This window comes from Triplophysa rosa, linkage group LG13 (genome assembly GCF_024868665.1).
Source record: "Triplophysa rosa linkage group LG13, Trosa_1v2, whole genome shotgun sequence".
NCBI classification, from domain to species: domain Eukaryota; kingdom Metazoa; phylum Chordata; class Actinopteri; order Cypriniformes; family Nemacheilidae; genus Triplophysa; species Triplophysa rosa.
Window position 1 is genome coordinate 17,963,523 of NC_079902.1, and position 18,729 is coordinate 17,982,251.

The window sequence follows — 18,729 nt, forward strand, 5'->3', positions numbered from 1 at the left end:
GACAAACATAAAGGATGACTAATAATCATGATTTTTGGTAAAAAAAAAAGAAAATCACAAAATATAGAGATGCAGGGTTTCTGAAAGACAGCAGCAATATGTAAAATAAATATACTTTTTTATTTGTTGTGTTTTAACTTGGAACGTAATCATGTTCATTAAGGATCTTATTCCTGCGTCAGAACTGCCATGTGGTCCAGTAATTAACATCACATTGGTTTTTCTGTCTTTCAGATCTGGTTTGCATTTGTAAACGGCTTCTCTGGTCAGATTCTGTTCGAGCGGTGGTGCATCGGGCTGTACAATGTGGTAAGCACTAACTGCGTTTGCATACACACGTGTGCGTCTGTGATTTACTGTCCTCTCTTTATTACTGTAAGAGGAAATGTGTTTAAATCCCTCCCCTGTTGCGCACGGGCAAGAAACTCATTAGCCGCGGCACCCCAGACGGCTCCTTTACTGCGGCCCGTGTCAGCACTGTCCTGAAAAATCTGCTTCTTATTTATGGCCGCCTGTCAAATCCATATTCCCCGCGTGCCCAGAACTATGTCCTGAATGTACTGCAACAACACACGCTCATGCCCCAAAGATCCGAGTTAAACGGGCCAGAGGTGGTGATAAAGAAAGAGGTTGAATCAAGGCACTTTTTAATACACACATGGTGAATTTGAAAATAATGGAATATGATTTGTCTTTGTCATAAAATCTTGTAGATGCATTTCCTTTTGCAGCAAGCAAAACAGCAAAACCTCCCAACTCAATTGTCACAAGAAATAGTTTTTTACGCTCGAACAAAGAGCATCATTCGAACACGGCTTCTCATCAGTCCCGTGTAATGGATCATTGGCATTGTGAAGCCAGTAACAACTTGGCCAGTCACATTCTCTCTTTATCTGAGAGAGCGGGAATTCCACAGCTTCAGAGGGGGTCTGCTGGACGCAACGGGCCGAATCCACCCTTGAATGGAGGAGAATGAAGTCCAGCGGACCGTGTCTGCTGGCCCGTCAACCACAGCCAGGCAGCTCCAGCTGGACCAGTGAGAGAAACTTACGGGCTGACCCCTCACACCCCTCCGGACTATTAAACAGCCCCTCTCGCTTTCAACAGCTGCCGCTCGCAGAAACCTTAAAGCACTGCAGGAAAATGAAAGCATGTTGGAGTTCTGCTAACAGGCTGCCGGCACGGTGGCAGATGTTTGTCTGAAATCATTTTTTTGCACGTGGAGCGGGAGAGGACATATAAGATGAATGCCAAAGTTGCATGCTCAGTGGGTTGCAGCGAGCAAAGAGAAAGCTGTGTGGTACTTGACATATGTGCTTGTGCATACAAGCTTCACATTCACATATTTGCTTATAAAGGAGTAGTTCGCCCCAAAAACAACAATTCTGTCATAATTTACTCATCCTCTTGACATTTTAAAGCCGTATGACTTTCTTTCTTCTGTAGAACACAAAAGAAGATATTTCGTTGGTCCCTATGACTTCTATTGTACAGTATTAACACAAAACCAGTGCTTCACATTCTTCAAAATACCTTCGTTTGTGTTCTGCAGAAGAAAGAAAGTCATACAGGTTTAAAATGACAAGGTGGTGAAAAAAAAATGGTTTTTGGGTGAACTGTCCCTTTAATTCATCATTATCAAATTAGGTCTGTGTCTGTCATTCATATCTGTGATATTATTGCTTTGCAGAAATGTTGACTGTTTTTCGAGCAGGTCAGTCAGACAGATCAGACATGGGGGTGAGCGACAATGTTGCTCCATCTGTCTGGTCAGGGTGATAAAACAAACAGAGCAATATTTTGATAGCACCACACGGCAACAATGTTTACACTTGTTGAATGGAACGAGTCTAAAACTTTATTTTTACGTTGTTGTCTTTGAAATACATGCTGGGAAAGGCGTATTTAAAAAAAACTGTTGAATGGTTTTGACCAATGTTGAAAAGTTACATCAGCTTTAAAATGATTGTAATTATTTTTCTTTTCCTTTGTACTTGCTTTAGATCTTTACCGCTCTGCCTCCTCTCACTCTGGGCATCTTCGAGCGATCCTGCAGGAAAGAGAACATGCTGAAATACCCTGAACTCTACAAAACCTCCCAGAATGCAATGGGCTTCAACACTAAGGTAAAAACTGTACACTCAACCAAGAAACATGAAACTTTGTTTAGCCAAGTTTCCCCAATAACGTTTGATTCGATCTGATCTCAAAATCACAAAATAAGACAAAAGGTAACACAAACAATGATATGGTTTTTGAGGCATGGTTCATATCACACAATGATACTAAGAAGCGAACTCAAATCCTGATCATGATTTTCAAGCTGATTTCTAACTCCTGCCATACACCGTGAACAATTATGTGTTCACAGCGTATGAAAGCATGTCAGTGGTCTTGTGGTATTTCTTTATGCAAATTGCAAACTGTTGTTGTGACTTTGTTGAAGATCTGATCAAATTTTATTACCAGTTTATGAAAATAATAAAATTATAATGTATTACACATATTGAAAATGTAAGTCATGGAAGTTAGCTCTTATACAAGAAAATATGAAGAATTTATTTCCAAAATGAGAAAATTGGTCAAAAATCATGTTTTTTTATTGTGCATTCCAATTAATTTCAATCAAACTTCACTTGGTTCGTTTCGATTTAAGCCATAATAACATAAATACAGCTAACTAGCACAATTAAACACACACAAAAACATGATAACATAATAAAAAACATGATTTTTGAAAAATCAAGTTTTTATTTAATTTCTAATTTTCGATTTAATTTCTTATTTTGGAAACAAACTCTTCATATATAGAAGAACCTTGTGATTGTATTATAATTGCTTTGGTGATAATGACCTCATAGATGGGTCACACTGTGAACGGTTTGCTGACTTGTTTCTGGTGATCACTCCGGCTAAAAGCCCCGCTGAACAAACAGATCCTGTTATAACTCGAAACCGTAAAAAATCAGCTTGACAGCAGCACCTTGTTGGTTTAGTCATTAGTACAACACCCTCTCTGTCAGCCCGTCTCTGAGTGGTCATCTCTCTTTTTTAGAAGCTAATAAACTGTGTAAATGAAATTAAAATGTGAAGCAATGTTAACAGTATCTGTTTCTTGTGCAAATCGTACCACTCTTTTTTACTGTACATTGATAGTGTATATATAGGACAAGTATATTTCCATCTTCTCTGGGTGTCGGACTGTAGGCTTGACCTCTCTCTGTGTTAATAAAGTTGTCTCGTCTCCAGCCGCAGCATGGCGTGGAGACCAATTTACTACAACACTGACACGGATTACAGACAACACAACCCCTGGGGTCAGGATAGAGAGAGACAGATTTACTGGCTGTTTGTAACACAAATGCTGGAATTTTCACATGCCAAAAACAAAACATTAGTTTACAGTAAAAAAGGTGTACTCAGAGGTACTTTTTTTATTTACCTCAAATTAGTTTTTTTGGTGAAGTACAAAAAAAGACATTTTTCCCCAGGTGTAGGTTTACTTACTGTACACTCTTAAAAATAAAGGTGCTTGAAAGGTTCTTTACAGCGATGCCATAGAAGAACCATTTTTGGTTCCACAAAGAACCATTCAGTCAAAGGTCCTTTATAGAACCATCTCTTTCTTACCTTTTTATAATCTGAAGAACCTTTTTTAGCCTCAAAGAACCCTTTGTAAAACAGAAACGTTCTTCGGATATTAAAGGTTCTTTATGGAACAATTTAGACAAATAACATAATTCTATGCCATCGTGAAGCACCTTCATTTTTAAGAGTGTAGGTTTAGCCTATAGTGACTATATTTGGCTTCGTATGAAAACATTGTCATTTGGATAGCTATCCTGTCTGTAAAAGTCTGACGCTTAATTTAACATCAACATTTTGAAAACGTCAAAGGAGCATTTCTGAGCCTGTCTGTAAAATCCAGGCTGAAGTTTCATAACGTAATTCTGACTTTAGGAGCCTCAACGTTTGATTTCAGCCATTCATTTCACTCTGATTTCTATCTTTGATGAGACGTTATTCAGTCAATTATTAAAGATAATCAAGGTTCTATTTTTTTACAAAATGTTTTTTACATTATGTAGAAAACAGTAAATCACAAAAAAATGCTGCTTTTCACAGACAGGGACACAATTGCATCCCTCAGATCTCTTTCTTCTTAAATCTACATTTGTGCATATAACTGGTTGAGAATTAAGACTCCGAAAGCACAGAGAGAGAAAGGAAGTGTCTGCGGATGAACAAAGGTGGGAAATATTTAGGGCTTTGCTCACTGTGCCCCCTTTCACTTTTAATTATACACAGTCTTGACACTAAAGTCTCCCTAATAACACCGAAGCCCCTCATAGACCCCCAGGATGACTGTTTTTACACTCACTTGACAAACTGCATCTCTCTCTCTTTCTCTTTCTTTCTCTTTTATTTGTGGTCCAACATAGCTGAAGAAAGCTTATTAAAGAGTCTGGCAGTAGTTGCCTAAAATTAAGTTTATCCTTTCATGCTAGTTTAAGCAATTAAGCTGTCACAGAATGCAGCCCTTTAATTCACACAGTACAGACGGCCGTTCACATCTACATTCTTAGCGACCTGCTTGGATACTGAGAGTCCGGGGCCTCCTGTGACAAACGAATATGAACATTTATTGATTTCATTAGCATTCATTGTAGGCCTGTATGTTTGTGGGTGTTTAGCTTTACTTGTGATGGCTAGAATTTGAAACATAAATGTGATACTAAGTGCGATCTTGTACATTCTAGGTAAAAAAGTCTTATAAATAGGTAAAATATTTCATGTGTGCAAGTTTGTGTGAGGTATCAATGCAGGTTTTAGGGTGTTTGGATATTTGTTTTCCTCAAGCCATTTGAGGTGTCATTTACGGTATGTCTGTGGCACAAACTTGCCGGACTCTTAAAAAAGTTTTTGAGGGCATCACTAATAGAAAAAACAGGCAGGTTGTGGCTCCATTGGAGTTTTTTACGGATGTGGGATAAGTCCGTAACCTGAGGGTCGAAGCCCCGAGCTTTGTTTTGTTGTGAGGATAGCAGAGGTGACAGGGTTAGGGTATAGAGGTCAAGAGGTCACAGAGGGCCTCTGTGAAACAACACAGAACAAGACAATCTCAGGGTATTTCTCTCTCCTCTCATCCCAACCCCCTCAAATATTTTTGGCCACCACACGGTTTAAAAAATTGTTCAAAGACAAACTGTTTTAGTGTGGGCCGGGCCGCTTCTGTCAGGTACTAGTAATGGGAAGAAATCTGTATTTGGTTTGGCATTAGGGTGAATAGAGGATGAATTAATTTTCTGTCGATCCCTTTAAACACTGCATGCTGAAGAACAGTACATAGAAACTGTTTATTCAATAAACATAAATCACTACAGGACACTCGGGTCGGAGATATTCAAACATTTTTGTTGAAGGGATAGGTCACCCAAAAATGAACAAAATTCTGATTCATTTATTCGCTTTCTTTCGAAAGCTGTAGATGACTCATTCTTCTGTGGAATACAAAAGATATTTTGAGTCACCGTGGTTTTGTGTCCGTATAATATAAGTCAATGGGGGCCAGTGTTGTTTGGTTACCACCGTTCTTCCAACGTTCTCCAAAAGAAACTCGTGCAGGTTTGAAATGACATGAGGGTGAAGAATTTTACATTCAATTTTTTGGTGAACTATCCCTTAAATCTGAAGATAACTTTTTTTAATGTATATGCATTTAAGTTTGTAATACAGTTGACTTATTATTATGCGGTTTTATTTAATGTGGGAGTAATGTGTTGTGTCTGCGAGCAGCGGACAGTCCGAGACCGCAGGGGTGAAAAGAGCAGCGCTGGAAGAAACCGAGTTTGGAAACTCCACCTCTGACGGGCCCGATTTCATTTCACGGCTGTTTCATGCTACATCGCCCATTAGTGTTTTGTTTGGCCACGTCCGTGCATAATGTAAATTCAAAACAAGGCGGTTTTGGAGGAGGATATTTGTTTAAACGGCACATCCAAAAACCACACGCCCTTGTATATACACGCACGGACACTCAAAGGCTTTGTGCTTTACCTGTGAAAGCGATAGTTTTTCCACGCTCCCAAATTACCGCTCGCTGTAGCGACAGACTAATACATCTTCATTTCTTGAACTTCTGCGTCTGTGTTTGTATTAAAAGTATCCATGAAGGTTTCTGTGTTTTTTTCCCAACTCGCAAAGGAACGATTGGAGAAATTTGATCGGGCGACTAACTTGAGAAAGAAAAGAAATACGGAAAAAACTCTTGCAGTTCGTTGCCGTGCCTGCCTCTCACCACACTCGCAGGATATACAAAGTGTCTGTCAGTGGGGTGGCCATTGAGCGTGGAGGCCTGACAAACCTTCCACTTAGCCCGGTGCTGAGAGCCCACAAAGGCCCGGGGTCAGGGGTCAGCGGCAGGGTTAGGGTGGCCGCAGTCTTTCTCATGGTTTTCGCTCCTCTCTCTTATTTCTTCTCCCCTCCTCCACTCTTCTGCAGGTCTTCTGGGCCCATTGTCTGAACGGCCTGTTTCACTCCGTCATTCTCTTCTGGTTCCCCCTCAAGGCCTTCCAGCACGGTAAGCACACACACGCTCTCGCGCTGCTTTGGGTTTAGTTTTTTTGAGGTCACTACTGGGTGTCGGAGTGAAAGACAGGCCTGGTCTTGCTTCAACTTAATTGCTTCTCATCGGCCACCATGAATATCTCAAAATCAACCAATTATAGGCGCACACACTCCGACACGCCCAACCACACTTTTTAACAGAATTTCCACAAAAAAACATGTATTATATGCGAGTTCAATTGTTGTATTTTTTATACATGTCTTTATAAATGTAAGCATGTTTAAATGAGTGTGGTAAGTGCGTGAACGGATGTGTGCGTGTGCTATAGCTGGCTGACTACAGGACCACACAGACTCAGACCTGTTCTTTAAACAAAGAAGGAGAGATTGCCGTCTCTGACTGACAACCTTTCAGCGCTACACACACACACGCACGCACGCACGCACGCACGGAACGCACACACACCTTCCTGATCCACATGCTGTGTTCATTGTGTTTTGCTCTGCCAAAGTATTGATGCTTTTGGATGATCAGAGTATGACTAATACGGCCACATTAACCCGTATTAGAAGCATTCTAATCCTAAATTGAAGCATTGCACTAAACTACAAACTATAGCAATTATGTTGCGACAATAATGATTATACTTAACTGTAGGAAATGGAGTTTGTCTCTATGGTTAATTATTCCTCAATGATTTGAGCAGATCTGTTATGTTAGCATCTCTACAGCTGCAGTTATATTTTATTCACATGACCCATAAAGCGCAGGTGTGTCACGGAAGGGGAATAAGACGTTATGTTTGTTGAGTCCAATTCAATGGTCGATTTGAACTGTAATGATAGCGTACCAAAATAGTTATATTAGAGCACTTACAACTTGAAACAACTTGTATTGAAACCAGAACATTCCTTTAAGAATGTTTCTTTATGGAATAATTTATACAAATATTACAATTCTCACATAATTTACTACCCTTATGCCATCCCAGATGTATACTTCGTTAGCTGAACACAAACGAATCATTTTATATTAAAATGTTATCATGTTTTCTTCTCATCCGGGGTTAAAAATAGTGAACCTCAAAAAAGCACCTCCATCTTTAAAGTTAATAACTAATTTCTGAAGCAAAACAATAGGTATGTTAAAGATGGATATTCATATTTTGTGCTTATTTAGCGATTTATAGGGCGTTAGGAATGAGGAAATTATAAGAGAATGTTTGGTAACACTTTAGTATAGGGACCAATTCACACTATTAACTAGTTGCTTATTTGATGCCTATTTTTAGCATATTGGCTGTTTATTAGTAATTATAAAGCACATTTCAACATGACCATATTCTACTTCCCTAATCCTACCTAAACCTAAAAACTACCTTACTAACTATTAATAAGCAACAAATTAGTAGTTTACTGAGGCAAAGTCATAGTTAATGGTTTATTAATACCAAGAATTGGACCTTAAAATAAAGTGTGACCGAATGTTCATATTTGGCCGAACTATTCCTTCAAAGCTAAAATGTTTCAAAAGATTCAAAAGTTTCCAATTTTTCAAGGCCACACAAATCATTCGTGTTATTGTTTTACTGCTAATGGAGTTTCAGTAAAACAGATTTGAAGAGCTGTTAAACTCACAGTCCAGCGTCGCATCTTAACTCATCCGTAAAGCCTAGTACACAAGTATACATTGTGTCAGGCCCTCTCTGTTTAGACCATTAGACCTCTCTTGAATTCAGTAAAATAATGTAATATTGTCTACACACTTTACCGCAGACCTGTTTGTTTGTACATGTCTGTGTGTGCATTAGCATGCAAACCTCCCATCTAAAAGCTTTCTTGTTGATTTCTCTCCACAGACACGGTCTTTGGAAACGGAAAGACACCAGACTATCTCCTCTTAGGCAACATGGTTTACACAGTAAGTGTGTTCGAGCCCTTCAGACCCTCCATTATCTGTGCGTCTCCAGAAAAGACTCCCGAATCCTCACAAAAGCATCTCTGTGTCCTGACTGTCGTCTGACACTTTGTACCGGTCGTCCCGCTGTGAAATGTTCCTTCTGGAGTCAGTCCGGCAGCACCGGGTTCTCGCTAACTTTTTCGCCAACGTTTTATGTAATGAAATGAAAATAAAGCTGATCTGCTTCATTTCAAACGAGAACCTGTTTGGATATTCCTCTCTGTTGATATTAGGTCATTTCAGTGTAATGTTTATGTAAATTCAGTGTAATGTTTATATGTAAATGCAAATGAAGATAAGAAAATGTGTCTCTTACAGTTTGTGGTGATCACGGTCTGTTTGAAAGCTGGGTTAGAGACGTCGTCTTGGACCATGGTGAGGGTTTGAATGTCTCTTCTTCCGTTTCACTGTTTCCGCACATGCTGCGCATGAATTTCACGAGTGTAACTTTCACAGTCATGTGATTTTTGTGTGATTTGGGAACATTTGTGCTCCTGATGTTTACAGTGAGCTTCAGTGGTTATTTTGATTTGATCATGTGATGTGCATATCATAAACAATCGACACATTCATTTATCATGCTGCACACATGATTCGTGTTCACACACAAAATTCTTTGGTAGGTTTTGCTGTTACTTATCATAAAAATGTAAATCTATTATTCAGCTGTAATATGATACATTAGTTAGAATGCAGTTTTATGCTGTGTTAGCGTGTCTTTTTTTAACTTAATATGTTTTTTCTGATCTCCTCTGGCTCACAGTTCAGTCACATTGCCATCTGGGGCAGCATTGGATTGTGGATAGTCTTCTTCGGCATCTACTCTTCTTTATGGCCAATGATCCCTCTGGCCCCGGATATGTCAGGAGAGGTAATATGCAACTGTTTTTTTTCCAGATTAAAACTGTTTCTTGGGCAAAACATGATTCCGCAAACGTAATTAAGTCTACGAACTGAACCACACATTTGTCCAGCTATCCAGTAACTCAGAGATTTTTGTAGGCTAACCCGGAAGTAAGTGCCGTGCTGGTTCCCTCGACCGAAAGCCTATGCATTTTTCCCATAGACTTTTGGAAGATCGCAAAAATGATGTTTGCACGTTTTGTCTATCAAGATAATCTTTACAAATTAACACAACATTTGTTCCCTTTGAAGCCGAAATACAATCGTCAGAAGTAAAAGATGCTATAAACCGACTACACTTAAGGTCACTCGATATCAATGTCACCACCACCAAGCCTCCGACAACTCTTTTAAACTTTAATAGAAATGTGTTCCCTGGTAAGTAATTACTCCGTGAATGAGTCCGCGTCTATGTTTTAAGAGATTTGTGCCCATGTTGGATTATTTGTGAGCTTTATATGCGCGATGATGTCTAACGTCCCCGCCAAAGGAAGTAGTCGCTTTTAGCAACTTGTTAGCAACTGACGTTTTTAAGACACAATAAGGCTTTAAAAAACCACAAGCGGGTTAGAACTGGTGTGTTTTATGTCATAGAATAAAACGTGAAAATATTTAGAGGTTTTGTTAACCACAGACCTTATTTCGGGCGATTTATCAAAAACCCATTAAAAAAACCATAGACTTTGGAGCGATGGAAGTCCTAAAATGCTAACTAGACTAACATAAACATTTATAATTTTTTTAGAAATATATGCATGTATGTGTGTGTTTATAAATACAAAATTAATATGCACAGAACACAAGCTTTTATTCTGGATGGGCGATTAATCGTTTGACAGCCCTAGTTAAATACACAAAATTATATAAATAAATAAGCAAATTAGACTAACCTAAACGTATTAGGTTTTAAAAAGTTTTTTATTATATTTTTGAAAGAAAAAAAGAAAGATTTTTTCTCATCTTTTGTAAGTTTTTGTCAAATTTCAGATGGCATTCTTGAGCAGATTTTGTTCCCTGGGGTTGTGGATGTGTCAGGTGATATAAAGCACACTCAGACCACCCTCTCTCTCTGGCCTCGGGCACTACACTATCTGTGCAATAATCTGAGCATTAAGAGTTCTCTGTGCGTTCATTAGACTGAGCGGGAGCTGGAAACTCTACACCTCAATGAGGCCTCGGGGCACAGAAGGTCTCGGCTCTTTTCTCACCTCATAATCTCCTAATGGAACATAATAGCCAATATTTGTGTCACCTGTGAGGAAGAGCTGTTTGAAAACATACATCAGCTCGTTCCTGCAGAGTCCAGACAGATCTTCCAAAAACGTGTGTATTTATAATACCTTGGTGTTGTTTTCTTTCAAAGGTAGTCCAAGTTGACTTTATATTTTTTGTTTATTGATATAATGTCTAGACTTCAATGGGAGACACTTTGTTGTCACACGCTGTGGGCTATGTTTAAAAGTTCTCATAGGCTTCGTATCCCAGGATCTGGCGTTGTACCGGCAACCTCACGTGTCCTCTACACCCATCCTGAATGGCCAGTCAAGTGGGATCTTTTATCTGGTACATGTACGACGGTAGAGTTGATCATACCCCAGAGGCCGGGGGTAACCCAATGCCGTTGGGAACCATGGCAACGGCACTACATCAGATATCAGGGACAGGCGGTGGGTCACGTGAGCGAGGGCGCACCTGAACTCTGGGCCACCTCACATGGGTCTCTGACTGTGCAGTCACGGCTGCCTGAGGGTCTTGGGAGAGAACAAGAAGTGTTCTTAGAGAACAGATCCAGAAGAATATAATGGCTTTACTATAGTATTTACTATAGTATTTTAAGTAAGTGTGACTACTTTTAATCAATGACACGGAGATAGTCTGTCATGGTGAATTACAGCTAAACATCAAATGTTGGCTGCGTTTTCAGCCGTCACCACGCCATGACAACAGTCCAGTTCTGCAAACAAACACACTCACACATTCCTAATCTCACATATTCACAAAGTCGTGTCATTAATGCACAACAAGCACGTCTTTCATTTGCCCTTCAGAAGCATGTAAAGTTAAGGTAACGCTGTAATGAAAATAACATGAGCAATAAAACAGCACGTAAAAGTTCTTCAGAGGTCAGAAAAGTGACGCAACACTGAGATTTCAGCTGCATAGAATGTGATTCTGCATCACATTCTTTCTCGCTCTTCCATTGAATGCAACAGGTCGGCTTTATTCAAGCGCACCTGGTATCTGTGTGTGCGTGTATGTGAGAGAGAGGTCATTCATCTTGTTGCATTCTCTTTGATGTGCTAGATTTCACCTTTAGCGGTTCACTCTCCCTATCAGCAGATAAAACTGCTGCCTAACACTCATCTTGCAACTACTTACTGGAAACTGTAAGTAGTAACTGTAAAAAGTGTGTGCGTGTGCGTGTGCGTGTGCGTGTGCGTGTGTGTGCGTGTGTGTGTGCGTGTGTGTGTGCGCGTGTGTGTGCGCGTGTGTGTGCGCGTGTGTGTGCGCGTGTGTGTGTGTGTGCGTGTGTGTGCGTGTGCGTGCGTGCGTGCGTGCGTGCGTGCGTGCGTGCGTGCGTGCGTGCGTGCGTGTGCGTGTGCGTGTGCGTGTGCGTGTGTGTGTGTGTGTGAGAGAGAGAGCTGATCTGCTCTATTTCAGATCTTTTTGAACACAACCTGTCAAGAAATTCCTGTCTAAAATCTTAAGTTACATTCATGTTGTGGACCGTTTCTGACTTTGTTTGTTGAATTGAAAAAGAAAAACTGGAAACTCTGACTTCTCTCACTTTACTATTGACGTCATATAAAACAAGCAAAATGGTAGAGGCTTTAACAATTGTCAACCTCTGTCCATATTTCTGTTTGATACTATAGCTGATTTTGGTGTTGCATACAAAAAATATTAATGGAGTCACCAGTGTGCATGTTCACACAATGTCAGCACTAGTTTGAGCTTCTTGTGTCTAAAGGTGCGTTCAGACCGCCAGCGACTGTGTCGCTGTGTGTCACTAGTCTCTTGCTACGAGGTCGTTAGAAGACGTTCCTAGCTTTGGTTGCTCTAGTAAGATTTATAAACAAACCCTGCAGTAACTGACGAGAGACAGATGACATGAGCTCCGCTGCTTTAAGCCCATTGCACAATGAGTCCGAAATTTGCGTCCGAAATTTCCGCACGTTAAAAAATAAATGCGACCTCACGTTGTCACACACTGCCTCTGATATTTTCGTCCGTCATGAAAAAATTCGGACCGGGTTCGATTTTCTGCGTTTTTTGCATATGTCAAGCATTTTGAGTGGCCTTTTTTAACAATTCAGAGACACCGTACAAACGAGAGCCTAATACGAAAAAACGCATACGAAAATTTCGGACTGCATGTGCAAAGACCTTTACATATTGGTAGTCGCCCCAGAAAGTCGCTCATCATTTGCATTAAGTTGAGCAAATCTCAACTTTGTCGTGACGCTAGACACACCCACTTCCTGTCGCCAACGGTCACTGTTGCTCATGCCGCCGGCTCTCCATTGAAATGAATGACATCGCCTCGCTTTGTCGCTGTGTGTCATTGGCAGTCTGAACGGGGCGTCAGGGATAGTTCTCCCAAAATAAAAAATCATCATTTATTTACCCTCATCTTGTTCAAAACCTGTATATGACTCTTTCTATGAAACACAAAAGAAAATATTGTGAGAAATACCCCAGTGATTTCGTGTCCATACAATGGAAGTCAATGGAGGCCAATGTTGTTTGGTTACCAGCATTCTTCAAAATATCTTCTTTTTTCCTAATAGAAAAGGGGGTGATGGGATGTCAGGGGGTTTGTTTTCACTGTTTTCTCACTTTAGGGCATTGTGGTCATCTCTCCCTCACGCCTTGTTATGAAAGCATCTGAAAACTGATGTTTGTGCAAGCCCCTGAACTAGGCCTCTCTCTCTTTCTAAAACAACAGGCATTAGGTGGGCATCCAGCCATGCATCTCACGATCTGGCCTTTTGGAACTGTGAATATCTTTGCTTTACAAGTTCTGCCGACTCACAAACTCACAACTTTCCCTTCTGGAAACAAATGAAAAATGGTCAAGCTGTACACAAGTGGACGTTATGCATTTTGAATGATCGTTTCGGCTTATAATAAAAGCATATTTTAATGAGCTGCAAGTGGGATATTTGTGAGGATGGAGAAAGTCGGCTTTTGCTCCTTGCTAGAATTTAGTCTCTAATGCCAAAGGGTGAATGTCCATGTCTAAATTGTTCTCATCTTATATTTACCATCACAATAGGCGACATTAACATTCTTGGGTCAGCGTAATCACTGGCAGGCATGAGCAGTCGAACTGCTGGTTAGTGCGGCCAGGCACAGTTAATCCAGCCTGTCAATCACTGGAGGACGTCACCACGTGGGGCTGAATGATAAACGCTCAAACTTGATTTTTCTGTTTTAAGTGCTAATAGAATCTGTCAACGTTGGATTTGGCGTTTTGAAAGACTTGATCGAATTGTCCATTGCTGTGCGGCTGACAGTTTTGATAAACGACCATTTGTGCTTGAAGGGTTGTGTGCATGTCTTTTACGGTGGTTTACAAATTTGTTTCCATGTTGTGTCAGATTTAGTCTTAGCTGAACTTAAAATGTGGCCAAGTCCTATGTAATGTGAGAGTCTAACAGTTGTTGAATCGCTTTTGTGAAGCAACCTTCAAATACTGAACCACACACACTTATGGCAAAGGATGCGACGTGTAGGACTGCTTTTCGATGTACTTGTAAACATGATATAGTGCATTTATGCAGTTTTAACAGTTTGTGGTTTTTACGGAATGAGTTTCCTTACAAAACGACTCTTACAATATTACGTTTCATGAAATACAAAAAAGTGTTTGGAAGAAACTATGCAGTCATTTTCTGTATTTTGAGAGTTTTTAGTGACCACATCTGTCAAGCTGCACAAAAAGACTAAAATGACCTGAAATTTTTGTCTCTCTTTCTTTAAACAAAGTTGTACTAGTTTGAATGGAGAAACTGGAAAAACTGACATTGGAAGAATGACGGCATTTGATTGTGTGTGTTTGAGAATGTGTGTCCAGAAGAAACACAGAGACTTGATGTTCTGTCAAAACAGTCGTCGCTGTTGATGCTGACAAGCTTGACTGCCCGAGAATAGACGAGCAGAGACGAGAATACGACAGTTTATTATTCTGTCCTAGACGTATACCAGCAGCCTGCCATATTTTGATTCATTTTTTTACATAAATAATGATGTCAAAAAATAAAAATGAGTTATCGTTGTCATGTCTTACATTGTGAAAAAAATGCAATTCTTAGCTACATATTTCGATTTCTTGGAGTATTTATACAATACAACATAGCAGGAAACATTAGTGTTGTAATTGAAATATAATCAAACATTCCCACCACGGGTCTCATTCATATTTAGAATGTTTTCGAGCCCCTCTCGTCCTGGCTGATTGTTTAGTATGTTATTCTTGCAACGAAAATGATTAAACCGCTATTATCAAAGAGAAAATTATAGAGCAGTCACATTTCACCAGGACATGAAAATCCCCTCACCCGTGCCCAATTTTCTCCGATACCTCTTGGAAACACTGAACACGTTTGTTCATTCAGGGTCAGTGACGGGAGGAGAGGAAGCCATTTTGATATCCAGTCATTTTGGGGTTTCCGGCCTCCGTGATGTTTTGTCAGACATCAAAGTCTGTTTTCTTGTAATGGCGAACAGATTAGCTCATTTGCGAACACCTGAGACCGTCGGTCGGTAGATCGGAGCTGGCAGGTGTGACTTTGTGCTGGTTTGGATAACAGGAAGTTGATTTGTCTGGGAGCGCCGAGTTTAGACAAGTGGCACAAGCACGTACGGTGAATAGCGACACGAGGGGCGGCTCAGTGCTCTTTGACATTTAATGACAGGTATTTTCAGCACAGCTGGGCCAAAGAAAACAGGCGACTGGAACTCGCAGCCTACGCCAGACTCAGAGTGTCCCTGTCTCCTGAGTCAGGCCTGGAGAAACCACAGAGCACCCTTTCTTTCTCTCTTACTGTCTCACGCTTTCGTATTTTCAAGCTTCTACGCAGACGGCAGACAGTTTCACGCTGTTCAATTTTGGCTGCGGCTAATGCAATTTGCGTTTTACGTGGAAAAGATTCTTTATTCTGGGCGTTGTAATTATCGAGAGAGATTTATGATTTTAAAGACCTTAATGTTATTACTTCATTACCGATGTGTTTGTCTCAATCCCACCCAGTCCAAGACTAATGAAAATCTCCTCAGCGCTTGTTTATTTAATTCCCGGGTGTATTTTGGCAGACGAACGTTCAGATAGTGGCTTTGCTCTGGCTCTCGTTGAAAAAATGCATTGGCCGTTTGTTTTGGTTGAGCGAGTTTTCTGAGATACGTTCATTAGGATCCAATTTGGGATTTATTTGAACATTTATCCATCTGCCGCTTTGAACTGTTTCATTCAAGTAATGAAGACTTATGTGTCTGAGTTTTGCACTTAGTACCATGCTGCGCTGCCGGTAACATCCGTGATAACGGATAGTGCATACCTTAGTTTGGATGTTTTAAAATATGACGAAAATAATGCTTTTGTTATCTCCCAAACATCCCAGCACAGGTTTAAAATGTTGAATTTGGAAACCCCATTTTTGTTGTTGTCTATTGCGCAGTTTAGAGTCCAAAAGAGACTAAAGAACACTCTTATTTGAATACTTGGACATTTGCACACATGCACTGTTTCATATGACAAGATCAATGTGGCAACAACAGGTCAAGGTTTTCTGGGATCAAGGTTAAGCATTTCTCCACGTTTTAGAGATGTGGTCTGGGTTGTGTCCTCACAGCTCTAAACTCGCTTGTCTCTCATTTTTGTCTGTCTTTACATACTTCACTCACATTTAAAATATAACAGATTCAAGTCCTCCAGTTAACTGTTTTTAAAGGTTTGGTCAAGTTGGTGGCTGAAGTACGTTACAAGCCAGCCGCAGATTCTCTTGGGTGCTCTTTCTCATCTCACTGGTTGTGTTTTGCAGGCAGACATGATGTTCAGTTCAGGACTCTTCTGGATGGGCCTGATCTTTATTCCCATCACCTCTCTGGTGTTTGATGTGGCATACAAAGTGTGAGTTGAGTTTCTTCAGTACCAGCCAACCACACGTCAATTCATCTTCCTATGTGGTCACCGTCTGATTTACTGCAGTAGTTTAGGGTTTCCATGTTCTTCTCATCTTCTTCAGTTTGTATATTTTGATAGTTTGGCCGTTATGGCGTCATCGGTTAAACATTATCCTGAGTGTAAAATGATCCCTGTTCATTTTTGTGGCAAGAATGGAATGCCAAATCTACCATTACCCTAGTATCACGTACTAATAAGACAGCTGCTGTCTATTATATCTTTAAAAGTAATTAAAACAATATTTTATCGTTTATTTTTGTTTGCTATTGCATATGTAATAAAATCGGTGTTCTGTAATTGTAAATTTGTGTCTTTTTTTTGCATGTCAGCATGAAGAAGGTGTGTTTCAAGACCCTGGTGGATGAAGTGCAGGAGTTGGAGGCGCTGTCCAAAGACCCCGGAGCCGTGGTGCATGGAAAGAGGTGAGGGCCATTTCTCATCCACTCATAATAAAACTGAATACGCAAAACGAGCGGATCAGCAGGAATCACCTCCAAGTATAAATGATCCCGATGGCTGCTCTCCCAGCCCGTGTGTGTCTCATTCTGTCTCCTCAACCCCTCGCCGGAGACAATCAGGAAGTTTGTGTTTCATTTGATCTGTCGAGACCGCAATGACGCTCTTTATGTGGATATGTATGATCTCACAAACGTTTCCTGTTCTTTGCAGTTTGACTGAGAGGGCCCAGCTTCTGAAGAACGTGTTCAAGAAGACCACCGTCAGTCTGTACCGATCCGACTCCATGCAGCAGAACATCCTCCGTACGTCAGCGTCACACATGTGCACTGCCACGCACACGCGGGCGGACGCAGACACGCCCACACGCTCTCCACAGTGCAGACGCCACAGACAGCCTCACCCAGAATCACTGATTCACACACACCCCTCCATACCCATCTGCAGCATCCAAATGCAGGTTCACGCTCACACGCGGGGGGTCATGGATGCACAGCTGCAGAATCTCACAGATATACAAACCTGAACCAAAACCCCTGAGAATTAGGTGAGGACGGTTGTTCTCAACAACTGCAGATAATAGCTGCAGTAATGCATCTGTAATATCGCTCTAATGCGACAGCTGCGCTAACAAAGCTCATGTTGGAGGGTGTGATGCCACCGGGCAGCTGCTGTGGGTCCGGGAGACTCGACATGAGAGCTTAAAAGTCAAATCTGGAGAATTGTGAGGACATCACAGTCCAAAAGCGACTGTTAATTAAAACACCTGCAGATTTATGAGGTTGTAATATAGGTAGCGACACAGGATTGACACAAACACTTATGAACTGACTAACATTTCCTCTCCTGAGCTGCTTGTAAACTACATTTGGGGTTTTTACACACTTTATTTTAGTGGTTTTCAACTGGTGGGTTGCGAGCCACAGTCGCAGGTTAGCAGAGAAAAAATAAAATTGCGCAAAACAAAATACAACGCTAAATGCATTTCACTGCCAGTTTGGGTCTGGAGGCAAAACCTGTTGAGAACCACCGCTTTATTTCTTTGCATTTTAGTTTTAGATTACGTTTCTGTTCATTACCTTTCTTTATTTGCTCTATTCTTTGTGTTTTGCTTTTAGGTGAGGATGAGGGATGTTCAATGATAGTCTAATGTCCTTAGATGCATTCTTACCCTTAGCTCACACCGCAAAGCATTACAATTACCTGTCAAAAGCATCACAACCTGTGCTTTCCTTAACGTCCCTCTCATTTCCCACCTACGCATGTGCTGCTATGTTTTGAATGAGTCATGTTTAATCATTTCAATGTCCCGCTATCATTCCCACAATGCATTGCCCTCCTCGGCCTCTTTCATGTTCGCCCCAGGCCAGCAGGTAGAGGTTGAGTCAAATGAGACGTAAGGTGAGTCATACATCAAACGTCTAGTCCCAGTGTGCAGTGCTGTAGAGACCATAGCACTAGTGAGAGTGAAATTGTGAATGTGGAATACTTGACTAGTTTGATTCAGAGTCCAAATTGTAGTTTGCTTTAGAGCCTTCAAATAGCCCCATTTGTTAAAATGAGATGGTTCTTGTTTTGTTTTTAAAGGTACTCGGTTAAGTAGAATCAATAATCGGACATTCCAACACTCATAGTGTCTTATTTCCTAACTTCCATT

At 40.7% G+C, this 18,729-nt stretch overlaps 1 protein-coding gene across 3 annotated transcripts in view; it reads left to right on the plus strand.

The window, feature by feature from the left end:
- Positions 1 to 18,729, plus strand: part of atp8a1 (ATPase phospholipid transporting 8A1) — a 102,249-nt gene that overhangs the window by 79,233 nt on the left and 4,287 nt on the right. For all 3 annotated transcript variants that reach the window (XM_057349636.1, XM_057349637.1, XM_057349635.1), the window contains 9 exons: positions 235 to 309; positions 2,004 to 2,126; positions 6,502 to 6,580; positions 8,427 to 8,488; positions 8,846 to 8,902; positions 9,291 to 9,398; positions 16,474 to 16,562; positions 16,946 to 17,038; positions 17,286 to 17,377. In XM_057349636.1, the coding sequence (XP_057205619.1) occupies positions 235 to 309; positions 2,004 to 2,126; positions 6,502 to 6,580; positions 8,427 to 8,488; positions 8,846 to 8,902; positions 9,291 to 9,398; positions 16,474 to 16,562; positions 16,946 to 17,038; positions 17,286 to 17,377 (778 nt within the window). The remainder of the gene's footprint in view (positions 1 to 234; positions 310 to 2,003; positions 2,127 to 6,501; positions 6,581 to 8,426; positions 8,489 to 8,845; positions 8,903 to 9,290; positions 9,399 to 16,473; positions 16,563 to 16,945; positions 17,039 to 17,285; positions 17,378 to 18,729) is intronic.